General features: G+C 41.7%; 1 protein-coding gene across 2 annotated transcripts in view; it reads right to left on the bottom strand.

Annotated features, from left to right (window-relative positions):
* NPEPPS (aminopeptidase puromycin sensitive) overlaps positions 1–12,072 on the bottom strand; it is a 102,556-nt gene that overhangs the window by 69,077 nt on the left and 21,407 nt on the right. For both annotated transcript variants that reach the window (XM_026669808.2, XM_026669809.2), the window contains exon 2: positions 10,338–10,422. In XM_026669808.2, the coding sequence (XP_026525593.1) occupies positions 10,338–10,422 (85 nt within the window). The remainder of the gene's footprint in view (positions 1–10,337; positions 10,423–12,072) is intronic.

The raw sequence follows: 12,072 nt of genomic DNA, 5'->3' as shown, positions 1-12,072 counted from the left end.
GCCACAGCTGGCCAGGAGGTCGCAAGAGGAGAAGAGGGGGGAGGAGGAGGGCCGCCCAAAGAAGAAATAAAAGGAATAGCCAAAAGCCCGAAGAGAGCTTGCTGGCTTGGCCCAGTCACGGCTTTGAGAGAGAGAGAGAGAGAGAGAGAGAGGGAGGGGGGAGAGAGAGAGAAACAGACAGACAGATATAGAGAGGGAGAGAGATACAGAGAGACATAAAGAGAGTGAGAGAGAAGAGTTTTGTGGTGAATAGGCGTGACTAGGGGATCATGTGATTGGGTAGGAGTAAGTGACATCAAGTTGGCCACACCCACCCAGGTTTTTGGGCTCCCAGTGGTTTTTTCTGGGTCCAAATGGCCCTGAGTGTTTAAGGTTGCAGACCCCTGCCTTAGGATATGAGGTGAGAGAGATATCTTTAAGTGGTGCAAATGGATAAGGATTGCTTCTCCTGCGTGTGCTCTTTCTGAAGAACTTAAATGACCTCTCTGCTAAAGGGTTTCATTTTATGAGCAAGCGTTGGTTGCTGATAGTTATCATTGCATTTTAACTATTTTAATTCCTCAAGGCACCCTGCCTGATTTGTAATTCCAGCTTGCAGGTATTTCTAATCTAATAATTGGTATTTAGGGCAGTTTTTTGCAAGCAAAGAAGCTTTTTGTATTTTTGTACATGTAATCCTTGACTTACAACAGTTCATTTAGTAACCATTCAAAGTTACAATGGTACTGAAAAAAGTGACTTATGACTGCTTTTCACACTTATGACCATTGCAGCATCCCCACTATCATGAGAGGCCGGGAGAGGCGAAGTGCCCCTCAGTCACATGACCACCCAGTCACATGACCACCTATAGGGAGAAGATTTATTTTTTATTTATTTATTTTTATTTGTCAATTGCTTACAAGATAATAGGTATAAGTAAAAACATAGTTATGAATACATGGATACATATAAGAAAACTTTAAAAATATATAAAAGAAACAATAGGACAGGGACGGTACGCATGTTGGTGCACTTATGCATGCCCCCTACAGACCTCTTAGGAAAGGGGTGAGGTCAATAGTAGACAATCTAAGGTTAAAGTTTTGGGGTTTGGGGAAAAAACCACAGAGTCAGGTAGAGTATTCCAGACATTGACCACTCTGTTGCTGAAGTCGTATTTCCTGCAATCAAGTTTGGTGCGATTAACCTTGAGTTTGTATCTGTTGTTTGCTCTTGTGTTGTTATGGTTGAAGCTGGAGTATTCATTGACTGGTAGGACATAGCAATGTATGATTTTATATACTATACTTAGATCGGACCGAAGGCGGTGTAGTTCTAGGTTTTCTAGGTCTAGAATTTCAAGTCTGGTGGCATAAAGTATTCTGCAATGAGTAGAGGAGTGGAGAATTCTTCTTGTGAAATATTTCTGGACTTTCTCAACTGTGTTAATATCAGATACGTAATGTGGGTTCCAGACTGATGTATTCAAGTATTGGTCTAGCAAATGTTTTGTATGCTCTAGTTATTAGTGTAATATTACCAGAGAAAAAGCTACGTAAGATTAGGTTAACAACTCTTAACGCCTTTTTGGCTATGTAGTTACAGTGGGCTTTAGCACTTAGGTCATTTGAGATGAGTACTCCTAGATCCTTGACAGAGTTTGGATCATCAACAAGGTCTTGACTATACAGCCTGTATTTTATTTTCTGGCGTTTTTTTTTTTTTTTGTTTTGTTTTGCCAATATGTAGGACAGAGCATTTATTTGAAGTTGCCATTTGTTTGACCATTCTGATACATAGTCAAGATCTTTTTGAAGGGTAGCAGTATTGTCTGTGGTGTTGAATAGCTTTACATCATCAGCGAAGAGAATGCAGTTGCTCTTGATATGATCACAGAGGTCATTTATGTAGAGTATGAAAAGAGTTGGTGCTAGAACACTGCCTTGGGGGACACAACTGTTGACAGGTACAGAATTTGATAGGATGCTCCCAATTTTGACCATTTGTTGTCTGTTTGACAGGAATGCTTCCATCTAGTTATGTAGGTATCCAGAGATACCGTAAGATTTTAGTTTTAGGTGTAGTTTGTCGTGTACCACTGAATCAAAGGCTTTACAGAAGTCTATGTAGATTGCGTCTATTGTTTTGCCCTAATCGAATTGTGTAGTCCATATGTTTTTGCAGTGTAAGAGTTGCAGATTACAGGATAGTTTTTTTTTTCTGAAGCCAAATTGTTTATTAGAGAGTAGGTTGTTTGTTTGTAAGTGGAGGATGATGGATTGGTTAATAATTGATTCCATGACTTTACAGGTGACGCAGCATAAGGAGATTGGTCTGTAATTTTTAACTAGGCTGGGGCCTCCCTTTTTGAAGATGGGAATGACCATGGCTTGTGACCATAGTTTTGGCAAGGAGCTGGTCCTGAAAGATTTTTCAGAGATTATGCTTAGAGGTTCAGCTATGGCAGTGGATAGCCTTTTTAAGAAGTAGGCACATATTCCATCCGGTCCAATAGATAGAGATGGTTTTAGATTGCGTAGTGCTTTTTCAACATTGTCTTCTGTAAAATCGATATGTATTAGATCATTGTAGTTGTCTGTGGTTCGACTAGGAAATACTGGGCATGATCCATTGCTGTTTACAAATACTGAGCCAAAGAATGCGTTAAAGAAGTTGGCTTTAATAGTGTTGCCGTTGCAGTCTTTACCATTAGGTCCTTTCAGGGGTGGGATGGACCTCGAGGTCTTTTAGTTTGTTGGTTACAAAACTGTAGAAAGCGCGGGTGGAATTGGTACGTATAGAAGGTTTTCTTCTTGTTTAATGTGATAATTGGTGCATTCAGTTTTTATCTGGTGGCATAAATTTTTGTATCGGCTTTTGAAGTTGGCAACGTGACCAGATTTGTTTTTACGCCAAAGTGATTTCTTTTTGGATTGAAGCTTCCTTATTGTTATGGGTAATTTGTTTTTTCTGATTTTGGGAGTTGTTAATGGTACATATAGTCAAATGACTCTTTTGACTTCAAGTAAAAATATGTTGTAATCGTCTTCTACAGTATTGCATCCAGAGAATAGAAATTGCCAATCAAGGGATGAGAGATCGTTGTTTAAAAGATCATAGTTGCCTTTTTTGAAGTTATAATTGGGGATTCCATCGTTGTGATTATTTTTGTGTGGACGTATGTTGAGACAAAAGTCAATCATGTTGTGGTCACTGTTGGAAAAGGGTTCTTTAATTTGTATTCCGTAAATTGAATTCAAACTATTGCAGAAGATGAGATCGAGGCAGTTGTTAAGATGAGATCGAGGCAGTTGTTAAGCTAGTGTTGTTGGTTACTAGTTGTTCTAGTCCCAGATTTGTTACTGCATTGTAGAAGGTTGCATGTGTGGGTTCAGTTGTACATTCATTAAGGGTCCAGTTAATATGAGGTAGACTGAAGTCACCAAGAAAGATAAAAGCGTGTGGGCAGGATGCTGCCCATGTTAGCAGTGTATTTAGCTTGTTTGCATGTTCGGTATCATAATCAGGGGCTCTGTAAAATAGTAAGAACCAAAAATGTGATATTTAAGGACAGTTCACAGACGATGGTCTCAGGAATAGCAAGCTCCTGGGTAACTTGGATGTTTTTTAGATGTAGGGACTTTTTATAGAAGATAGCAACACCACCCCCTCTACAGATTTCACAATCTGATCGGTAAACATAATAGTCTCTTACTGTGGTAATGGAGTCAGGGAGAGATGCGTTGAGCCATGTTTCACAGGCAAATATAATGTCGAATTTAACCATATTTAGTAAGAGGAGAAATTCAGGTATTTTATTTACAAGGCTTCTTGCATTGAGTAGCTTTCATTTAAGGCTAGCTGTGGTTGGAATAGAGGTAGTTAGAGGCGTGCATGCCTAGTTTTGAGTGATGTTGGATTGGATGGGGTGGGGTTGGATGCGGAGTTGTGGGTTGTGTGAGTTTCTTTTGTTGCAATCAACTCTGTAGTCAATAGGTCCTTTTCTCCATTGTCTAGATCAGAGGTCTCATTCTCGCAGCCCGCAGGTCAATTGCGGCCTGCAGGACGATATCCTGTGGCCCCCACCGTGATATGAAAGTATAATATTAGTGCAGCCCGCAGGGGGAATGGACCTCTGAAGGAAGTCCCGCCCGCCGTTCCTCGTCGTGGCTGACATTCGGTGCTAGGCTAAGCTACACTGACTTCATGCACACTACACTTGTAACAACAGTGTGGCGGATGACGAACAGTCCGGTAGCAGTCGCCTTTTTTTGCAGTCACCATTCCGGTACTTTCTACCATCAACAAATGCCACGATCAAATGCAGAGAAAGGCGACTGCTACCGGGCTGTTCGTCATCTGCCGTGCTGTTTTGACAAGTAGAAGCGGAAATGACATCACGCGTCGAGACGTTCTCCATGCGTCACTAGCTGGCTAAACACTTCTATGAAACGTGGAACAAGAGCGACGCCAAGTGGATTAAACTAAATTTTGTCACACCCTCATCATGTCTTTGTCAAAGCCTGCAGTGAAGAGAAAGATAGGTGATGAGCACAGACAATTTCAGCAAAGATGGGAAACACAGTATTTCTTTGTTGAGCACAAGGGCATCCCGACATTTTTTTAACAACGTTTTTTGTGGAATCCCTTATGTGGCCCAGCCTCACCCAGACTCTGCCTCCAGCGGCCCCCAGGTAAATTGAGCTTGAGACCCCTGGTATAGATGGTATTTGATGGTATAGGGCCTGTTGTTCCCTATCTAATCCTCTCACTCTCCTGATTATTCTCTACCATTTATATGCTACTCAATTCAACGACTCAAAGTGACTATCAATAACAACAACAAAGCAATGTAAAATAAAAACCACCAAAATAGGGTAATAAAACCCTGAAAAACAACAACTTCAATTCATAGAAGGAGGTTCTGAAAGTGTGATGTCATGCAGAACGGTCAATATAGTGTTGAACAAACTGAACACATTCTTTGACTTGATAAGTTCGCCTTTAAGTTTAAAGCTTAAATAACATTTCCAAGGAGAAATCTATGGAAATATCAAGGAGAAAATCTATCCACATGGTCATTAAAAGTAAACAATGAGTTAACATTGGTGCATCGAGGGGAACACGGTTCACACATGGGCTATGGGTAAGACCCGTGAGGGGGCTGAAGAGATGGGCCTGAGGGTACTTTACCACCTCTACTCAGCCTTTCTAGCTGGCTGCCTCACCTCCTTCAGGCTGGGTGGGTCTGCTGAGTGGTGGCGGAGCAGCCAGGAGCTGACACACCTCCTTCACCGGGACTGCTCAGCAGGGAGAGCCGAGCCAATCCCCGCCCTGCGAGGCAGTAGCTTCAGAGAGCTTTTGGGGTGCTGCCCAGCCAACACAGCTCCTTCAGATGGAGTCCTCGAGGCTGCGGTCACGTCTCTGGACTAAAGGCAGCCTTTTGTTTTGCAGTCCTGCTGCATCTCTGTTCTGAGCTGAGGATTGTAGCCAAATTCCCCACTCAGTCGATGTTCCCAAAAGGCACAGCTTGTCCGCTGCACCCAGTAAGCCGCGGAGCAGTTCGCAGGTAGGGGGGCTTCCTTTCGTGCGAGCAAGTGAGTTGGCAGGACACTGCCCAAACCGATGCCTGTGGCTCAAAGGCCTTCTTCGTCCAGCCGCTTCCAACCTTGCCACCTGCCATGCTTCAGGGAAGCCTGGCCAGGCACTGTGTGTTAGGTCTAGTAACAGGTGGGGAAGCACCACACTCTTCCCATCACACTTGCTTGGCTTGCTGGAGAAGTGCCCCTCTTATGCATGCTCCCCTTGCCTCCACTTGCTACTTGGATGGCCAGCCCGGTGGTGGCAACGGGGTCCAGAGCCATAGTGTGTGCCATCTGAGGGCAGCAGGCTCCATCTACAGCCAGAAACAAAGGGCGGTGAGCGCATGGTGGCTGATGGGTTTCTGCCTGTAGTTCCCCACCCTCTGCCTCGCCTTAGAAGCCTCTCGCCCACTGGAGATCCCTGGATTCCCTCTCCAACCCTGCCTGGCCCTCGCAGGCACCACCCACACAAGTGACCTCAAGCGGGCCACGCTCTCTGGCTGCACCCAGTCAGTTGCAACCATCCCAACCACATCCCCCATCCGGTCCCCGGAGGACAACCACAATGCTGATCCAGCCCTCCATGAAATTGAGTTTGACACCCCTTCCTTAAACTTCTGCCTTAAACCTTACCCCTCTAGATAAGCTCTACCACCTAGCTGGCATTGTCCCACCTGCTGTTCATAGAGAAAAATAGAGAGAGAGAAACTCAAATCAACAATATCTAGACAATTCTCTTTATGGCCTACAACTAGCTCAGCAGAAAATAAAACACAGGAAAAGCTTCCTTAGGTTATGAGAAGACTTTGAAAATTTTGAAAGCAGAGTGTATCAATGGAAAACTAAAAGGAACCAACACTGGATAGAACCAACAGAGGAGCTGGCACTTGAGTCTGACAAAAACTGAGAAGTATGGAAATCAATGAATAGACTATGCACAGATGCAACAAGTGGGGTTATCTGGTTGCTTCTGCTCTTTGTGTTGTGGTGATATACAGGCAACAACTCATATGTATACCTGCCTTTTGTGCCGATCAATGTACACTTGAGGATCTCATGGCAATGCAACAGAACACAATTAACGTTGCTAGTTTATGGACAAGATCTGTTTAATTTGCACATATGTTGTATTTTATATTTTAAATTTTATGTCATATAGTATTTCTTATAGTGATGCATACATATAATATGTCATATAGTGATGGCTTCTGACATTACTGACCTATCTCAGTAATAACAACACTTCCAGGTGTCTTATCACCAGCATCACCATCTTGCAAGGAACCTCTCTATCCCGAAGAACAGGAGTGCTAATTTACACATAAAAGAAGAACTGACAACAAACTGGATGAAGAAAGAGAACGGAGAAAAAAAAGGAATGGGTCTTTTGCAGAATTCTATTTTAAGCTGCATTTAAAAGCACTACCCTAGAATCTAGCAAGTCCATAATTAATAAAATAGGCTATAATAAATAATTTCTAGGATTAGCAGATATTACATTTTTAAATGGCCTCCATTTAAGTATTATTGAGCATTTCAGCACTAATTATTAAAATCTCAAAAAATGTTTCCCCTAGCTGGAAGAATAATTTTCTTATTTGACAGTCCTCTAATAAAATCATAAATTCAGTTGGCAAATAAAAGAAGTGACGTCTTTATCCAGTGATAAGAACATGTCCTACAATACTCATAAGTCCCCAGACATTTTTCAAGATTTAAGCTGGCATCAAACAATAACAATTTCAGACTGCTTAGTAATAAACAGTCATCTCCATCTTCTTATTTCTCTTCCTGATCAAGAATTCTGGATTATGGAAGGAAAAAAAATCCATCAACATAATGCTAATTAGCTTGGTTAGTTAGTAAGCCAGTTAAATCTTGAACATTATATTTTAAAAAAATACAAAAAATACAAAAACCTAGAAATTTTAAAAGTATTTGTTAGATATAGACTTTCCTGAAGACAGGAGGCCTAAGAATATGCAGTAGTTCATAAGAACAAAAGTTTTGGGTATATAAAATCCCAGTTCCAGTTCATAATGCCTTAAACTTAAAATTTAACTACAATAAAGGACCTCCAAACTTCAGGAAAACCAAATCAATGAATAAAGTGATCTCTGTGAAGTATAGTACTTATTTATTTAATATATTTGTACTGCTGATCAACTAATGCACAGCTATATTGGTTAATTTGATTATCAATTCTTATCCTGATCCTTAAATGGTAAAATTATTATTATTGATGTAAGATCAGATCAGGCAATAGTAGATCTTATATCAACCAATTTTCTTCTTCTTAGCGTATTCCTGCAAGTGCAGGGTCCACTTTTAGGATCCTCGGATGCCACTTTGCATGGTCAACTGTGTCTTCAGGTCGCAGGCCCATAGCTTGCATATCTTTGTTGATGGTGTACGATATACATCAACCATTCTTGATATAAAATTACAAACTGAATATAGCAAAATTCACATAGGCCTCAACCGGGACATATCAAGTTTTATTTTAAGCAAGCATTATGTCCAATTTACAAACAATACATTTCAAAAGGCTTTGCACTATTACTTATTTTACCATCAGTAATGGCTGAGGATAAGTATTGCAAAATTCCATAAGCAAAAAGGTTTTGTCCTTGTAAGGATAGGAGCACTGAATCATGTCCTGCTTCAATGTCATATTCACTGGGTTACTCACAATGAGTTACTAATATTAGCCACTTCCAGGTTGGCCAAAATATTCTGTGTGCGGGTTTTTTTTAATGGGTAAAGAATTTCAAGATAACTTTGCTGTTTCAAAGTGTATATTTGTAGCCTGTAGAATTTATATATTGCTGATACGAAATAGACAAAGAACCCGTTATTTACCATAAATTATACTTTGTCCTTTGTAATATACAACACATTTTTGTTTCTGCAATCTGTGTCTATGACTTATAACAGAGTTTCCCATTTTTGGCTTTGCGGATTGGCTGGGGTTGGGGGTGGGAGAGGGGATGATTCTGGGGTGGGATTCAAATTTTTGAACAACTGGTTCTATGGGCGTGGCTTAGTTGGTGGGTGTGGCTTTGTGGTCATGTGACTGAGTGGGTGTGGCCAACTCAATATCACTCACATCAAGGGGCGCTTCTCCTCACCTGGCCTCTCATGACAGTGTGGATGCTACAATGGTCATAAGTGTGAAAAATGGTCATAAGTCACTTTTTTCAGTGCCATTGTAACTTTGAATGGTCACTAAATGAACTATTTGTTGTAAGTCAAGGATTACCTGTACAAAAATACAAAAAGTTTATTTGCTTGCAAAAAGCTGCCCTAAATACCAATCATTAGATTAAAAATATCTGCAAGCCAGAGTTGCAAATCAGGCAGGGTGCCAGAGCATCTTGAGGAATGAAAATAGTTAAAATGCAATGATAACTATCAGCAGCAAACTCTTGCTCATAAAGTGAAACTCTTTAGCAGAGAGGTTATTTAAGCTCTCCAGAAAGAGCACACCCAGGAGAAGCAATCCTTAGATCCATTTGTACCACTTAAAGATACCAGCTAGTCTCACTCACCTCACAAGATATCCTTAAGGAAATCATCTAGGTTTAAGAAAAGGTCACATGCCCCCCAAAAAGGCAGTAAAAAAATCAGTGCCAAGCTTAAATATTGCCTCTTGGAAGTACACCCCAAAAGGACAGTGCCAGATACCACTAAAGCAGTGAAGGAAGACCCTCTCCCCAGATAGAAAAAGAAACCATGAGACAGGAAAAAATTCAAACACAATACAAATAATTAAATCACAACAATAGCTGTTAAACCAATTACCAGAACAAATAGACACAGGAATTAACAGATTTCTCAGACCAGTTTCTTTTCAGGAACAGAGATTAATCTTTTTCCTTCCAAACAAAGCTGAATAGGGAAAATTATCCCATCAATAAACACAGGATTAAACGTCACCAAGCACAGAATTAAACTTCACCAAAAACCAGTTTTAGACCCTAACTCTGAAAGGATATGTAAACTCATGTTTGAATGCCAATCTTTCTAGCTAGCCAAGAAGAAGTATTTCCAGGGGAGTATTATTTCCCAACAGCAGTATAAAAAGCTTAAAACAACCCTTCCCCTTTAAGAAAAAAAAAAAAAAACTTCTTCGGAGACAGTAAGTTTAGGCTGTCCGCAAAGAATGTAATAAGGGTGGAAAAAAACAAATGGAGATTTCTTCTAACTACCGGTTCTCCAAACTGCTTAGAATCTTAACAAGGGGTTCTATAGATCCAGTCAGAGCCAGTAGAATCCCATCCCTGGATGGTTCCATGTGAGCAGCAGGCAAGTATGTATATGCAGCTCCATTTACGCAAGCAGCAGGCTCACGTGCCCACTGCTTATGCAAGTGGGGATGCACGCACGCACATGTGCTTACCTACTACTTCCATGCTTGGTTCCCAACAGCTCAAGACCAGATATAATAAAGCTTGAGTGACTGAAGGATTGACAAAGTACAGGATAAAAATGGTAAATTCCTTCTTATCCCTTAAAATGAAAGAAATCATATTATCTTTTTATTAATAGATTTTTTTTCATCAAGTCTTAGTATATTATTTAAAATGTTTCTATATTCTTACTTTTAATATCTACAATGCAGCAAAATGTAGTTGGCATTCAAAATGTTGCCAATAGGTTGTCTAATGTCAAACAAAGCTGAAAATGCATACTACAAATTAAAAGTATTATCAAAGTAATATTGTGTTTGATGATTAAAAATGCAGAAACTGCGTTTAAATCCCCTCCTACCTTCATCTCCCTCTGGTGCATATGAAGCTGTAATAATATCAATATCAGCACAATTCATCACTATCTGGTTGGTCGACTGTTTCACCTGCAAGAAAAAAAATTCTATTACTTTTAATGTTAGATATAATGCAAACAAAAGATCAACAATAAATTGGAAAACAGTTGAACTTTTCTTAGTAGCTTTAATATAAAGGGAAGGCCCAAAATTAATATTACTCTATTTTGCATTAATAGTACAATAATCATTAAGTATATCTTACTAGAAGAATAAGACTGAGATTGCAAATGCTACAATGTCAGAATGAGCAGATGGCCATCTTGCTTCACACGTCTAACATAGCAAACTCACTATCATGTTATCTTATAGCATAGCAGTCGCCAACCAGTGGGCTGTGGACCACTGGTGGTCCGTGAGAAAATTTTGGTGGTCTGCAACGGGGTGATACCAGCATCGGATGGACTGATGCGCATGAGGGTAGCGCAAGAGAGATCGCGGCATCAGAACCCTTTCCAGGTGTTCCCTGACCTGCGAGGGGGTAGAGGGAAAGGAACCTGTGAACTGGTGCTGGGTGGTGGGAATCTGATGTCCGGAGGCCGACGAGCCATGTGCTGAAGACCAGATGGCTGGCAGGGAAGTGGGGCAATCTTGCAGTCTCCCCAGCAAACCTGTGTCGTGGTTGCTGCCTCCTGACTCCGTACATTGAGGAGGCTGAGCAGCAGTGGAAAGAGCGCGGACCTCCTGAGCCGCTAGAAGCGGCTGCCAGTGATGCCCTCAGGTGAAGATGTTGCAAGGGGGAGGCTTGACCCCCCCCCCCTCAGCAGCCGCAAAGCACCCACCGCCCCTCTGGCAGCCACCAAGCCTCCTCCCACCATGCTTCTCTTCCTCCACACCAGAAGCACTCACACGCCCAGCGGGAAGGAGGCTTGGCGGGTGCCAGAGAGGCATTGAGTGCTTTGCAGCTCCTGAGGGAGGGGTCAAGTCTCCCCCCCTCGCAACATCTTCACCTGAGGGCATCACTGGCAGCCGCTTCCTGCCGCTCAGGAGGTCCGCGCTCTTTCTGCTGCATCGCTGGCAGTTGTTCAACCTACTCGATGCGCTGAGGCAGGAGGTAACACCAGTTCAGAGGTTCCTTTCCTCCACCCCCAACCCTGGGGACAGAGGGGGGGAAAGAGGAAGAACGAGAAGGATGGAGAAAGGGAGAAAGAGAGAGAGAAAGAGAGGGGGAGAGAGGGAAAAAGAGAGAGAGAGATGAGAGAAAGAGTGAGAGAAAAAGAGATGAGAGATCCCGGTGTTTTGTTTTCTGTGGGAAATGGGTCTAAATGACTCTGAGTATTTAAGGTTGCAGAAACAGGCAGCCAAGCTAAGTGCCTGAAGGACTCCTTCCCCTTCAGTGGGAATCCAGGCACTTCAGCGAGCGGCATGCTGGATTCATATTACTGGTCCACGAGATTTAAAATTATGAGCTAGGTGGTCCTTGAGATCCAAAAGGTTGGAGATCCCTGTTATAGCAGATACAAGTAGGGCAAAATGACCAGTTTTTGTTTGACTGCGTCTGCATTCTTTTCTTTTGGGCTTATAAGGGCTACGATGAGCATTGCAATAACATTACAAAAGCAAATGAGACATGTTTCTCTCTTTTGTTTTGGGAAATTTGAGGGACTATATTAACTCAAAATAAACATTAATTCCTCAAGCTGCTTAATACAAGTGTCTGGGGGCTTATTTCACTTCTTA

Source organism: Notechis scutatus, chromosome Z, assembly GCF_049901735.1.
Source record: "Notechis scutatus isolate UNSWTSFEM ecotype Mainland chromosome Z, rNotScu1.2, whole genome shotgun sequence".
NCBI lineage: Eukaryota > Metazoa > Chordata > Lepidosauria > Squamata > Elapidae > Notechis > Notechis scutatus.
This window is presented reverse-complemented; position numbering and strand designations above follow the sequence as displayed.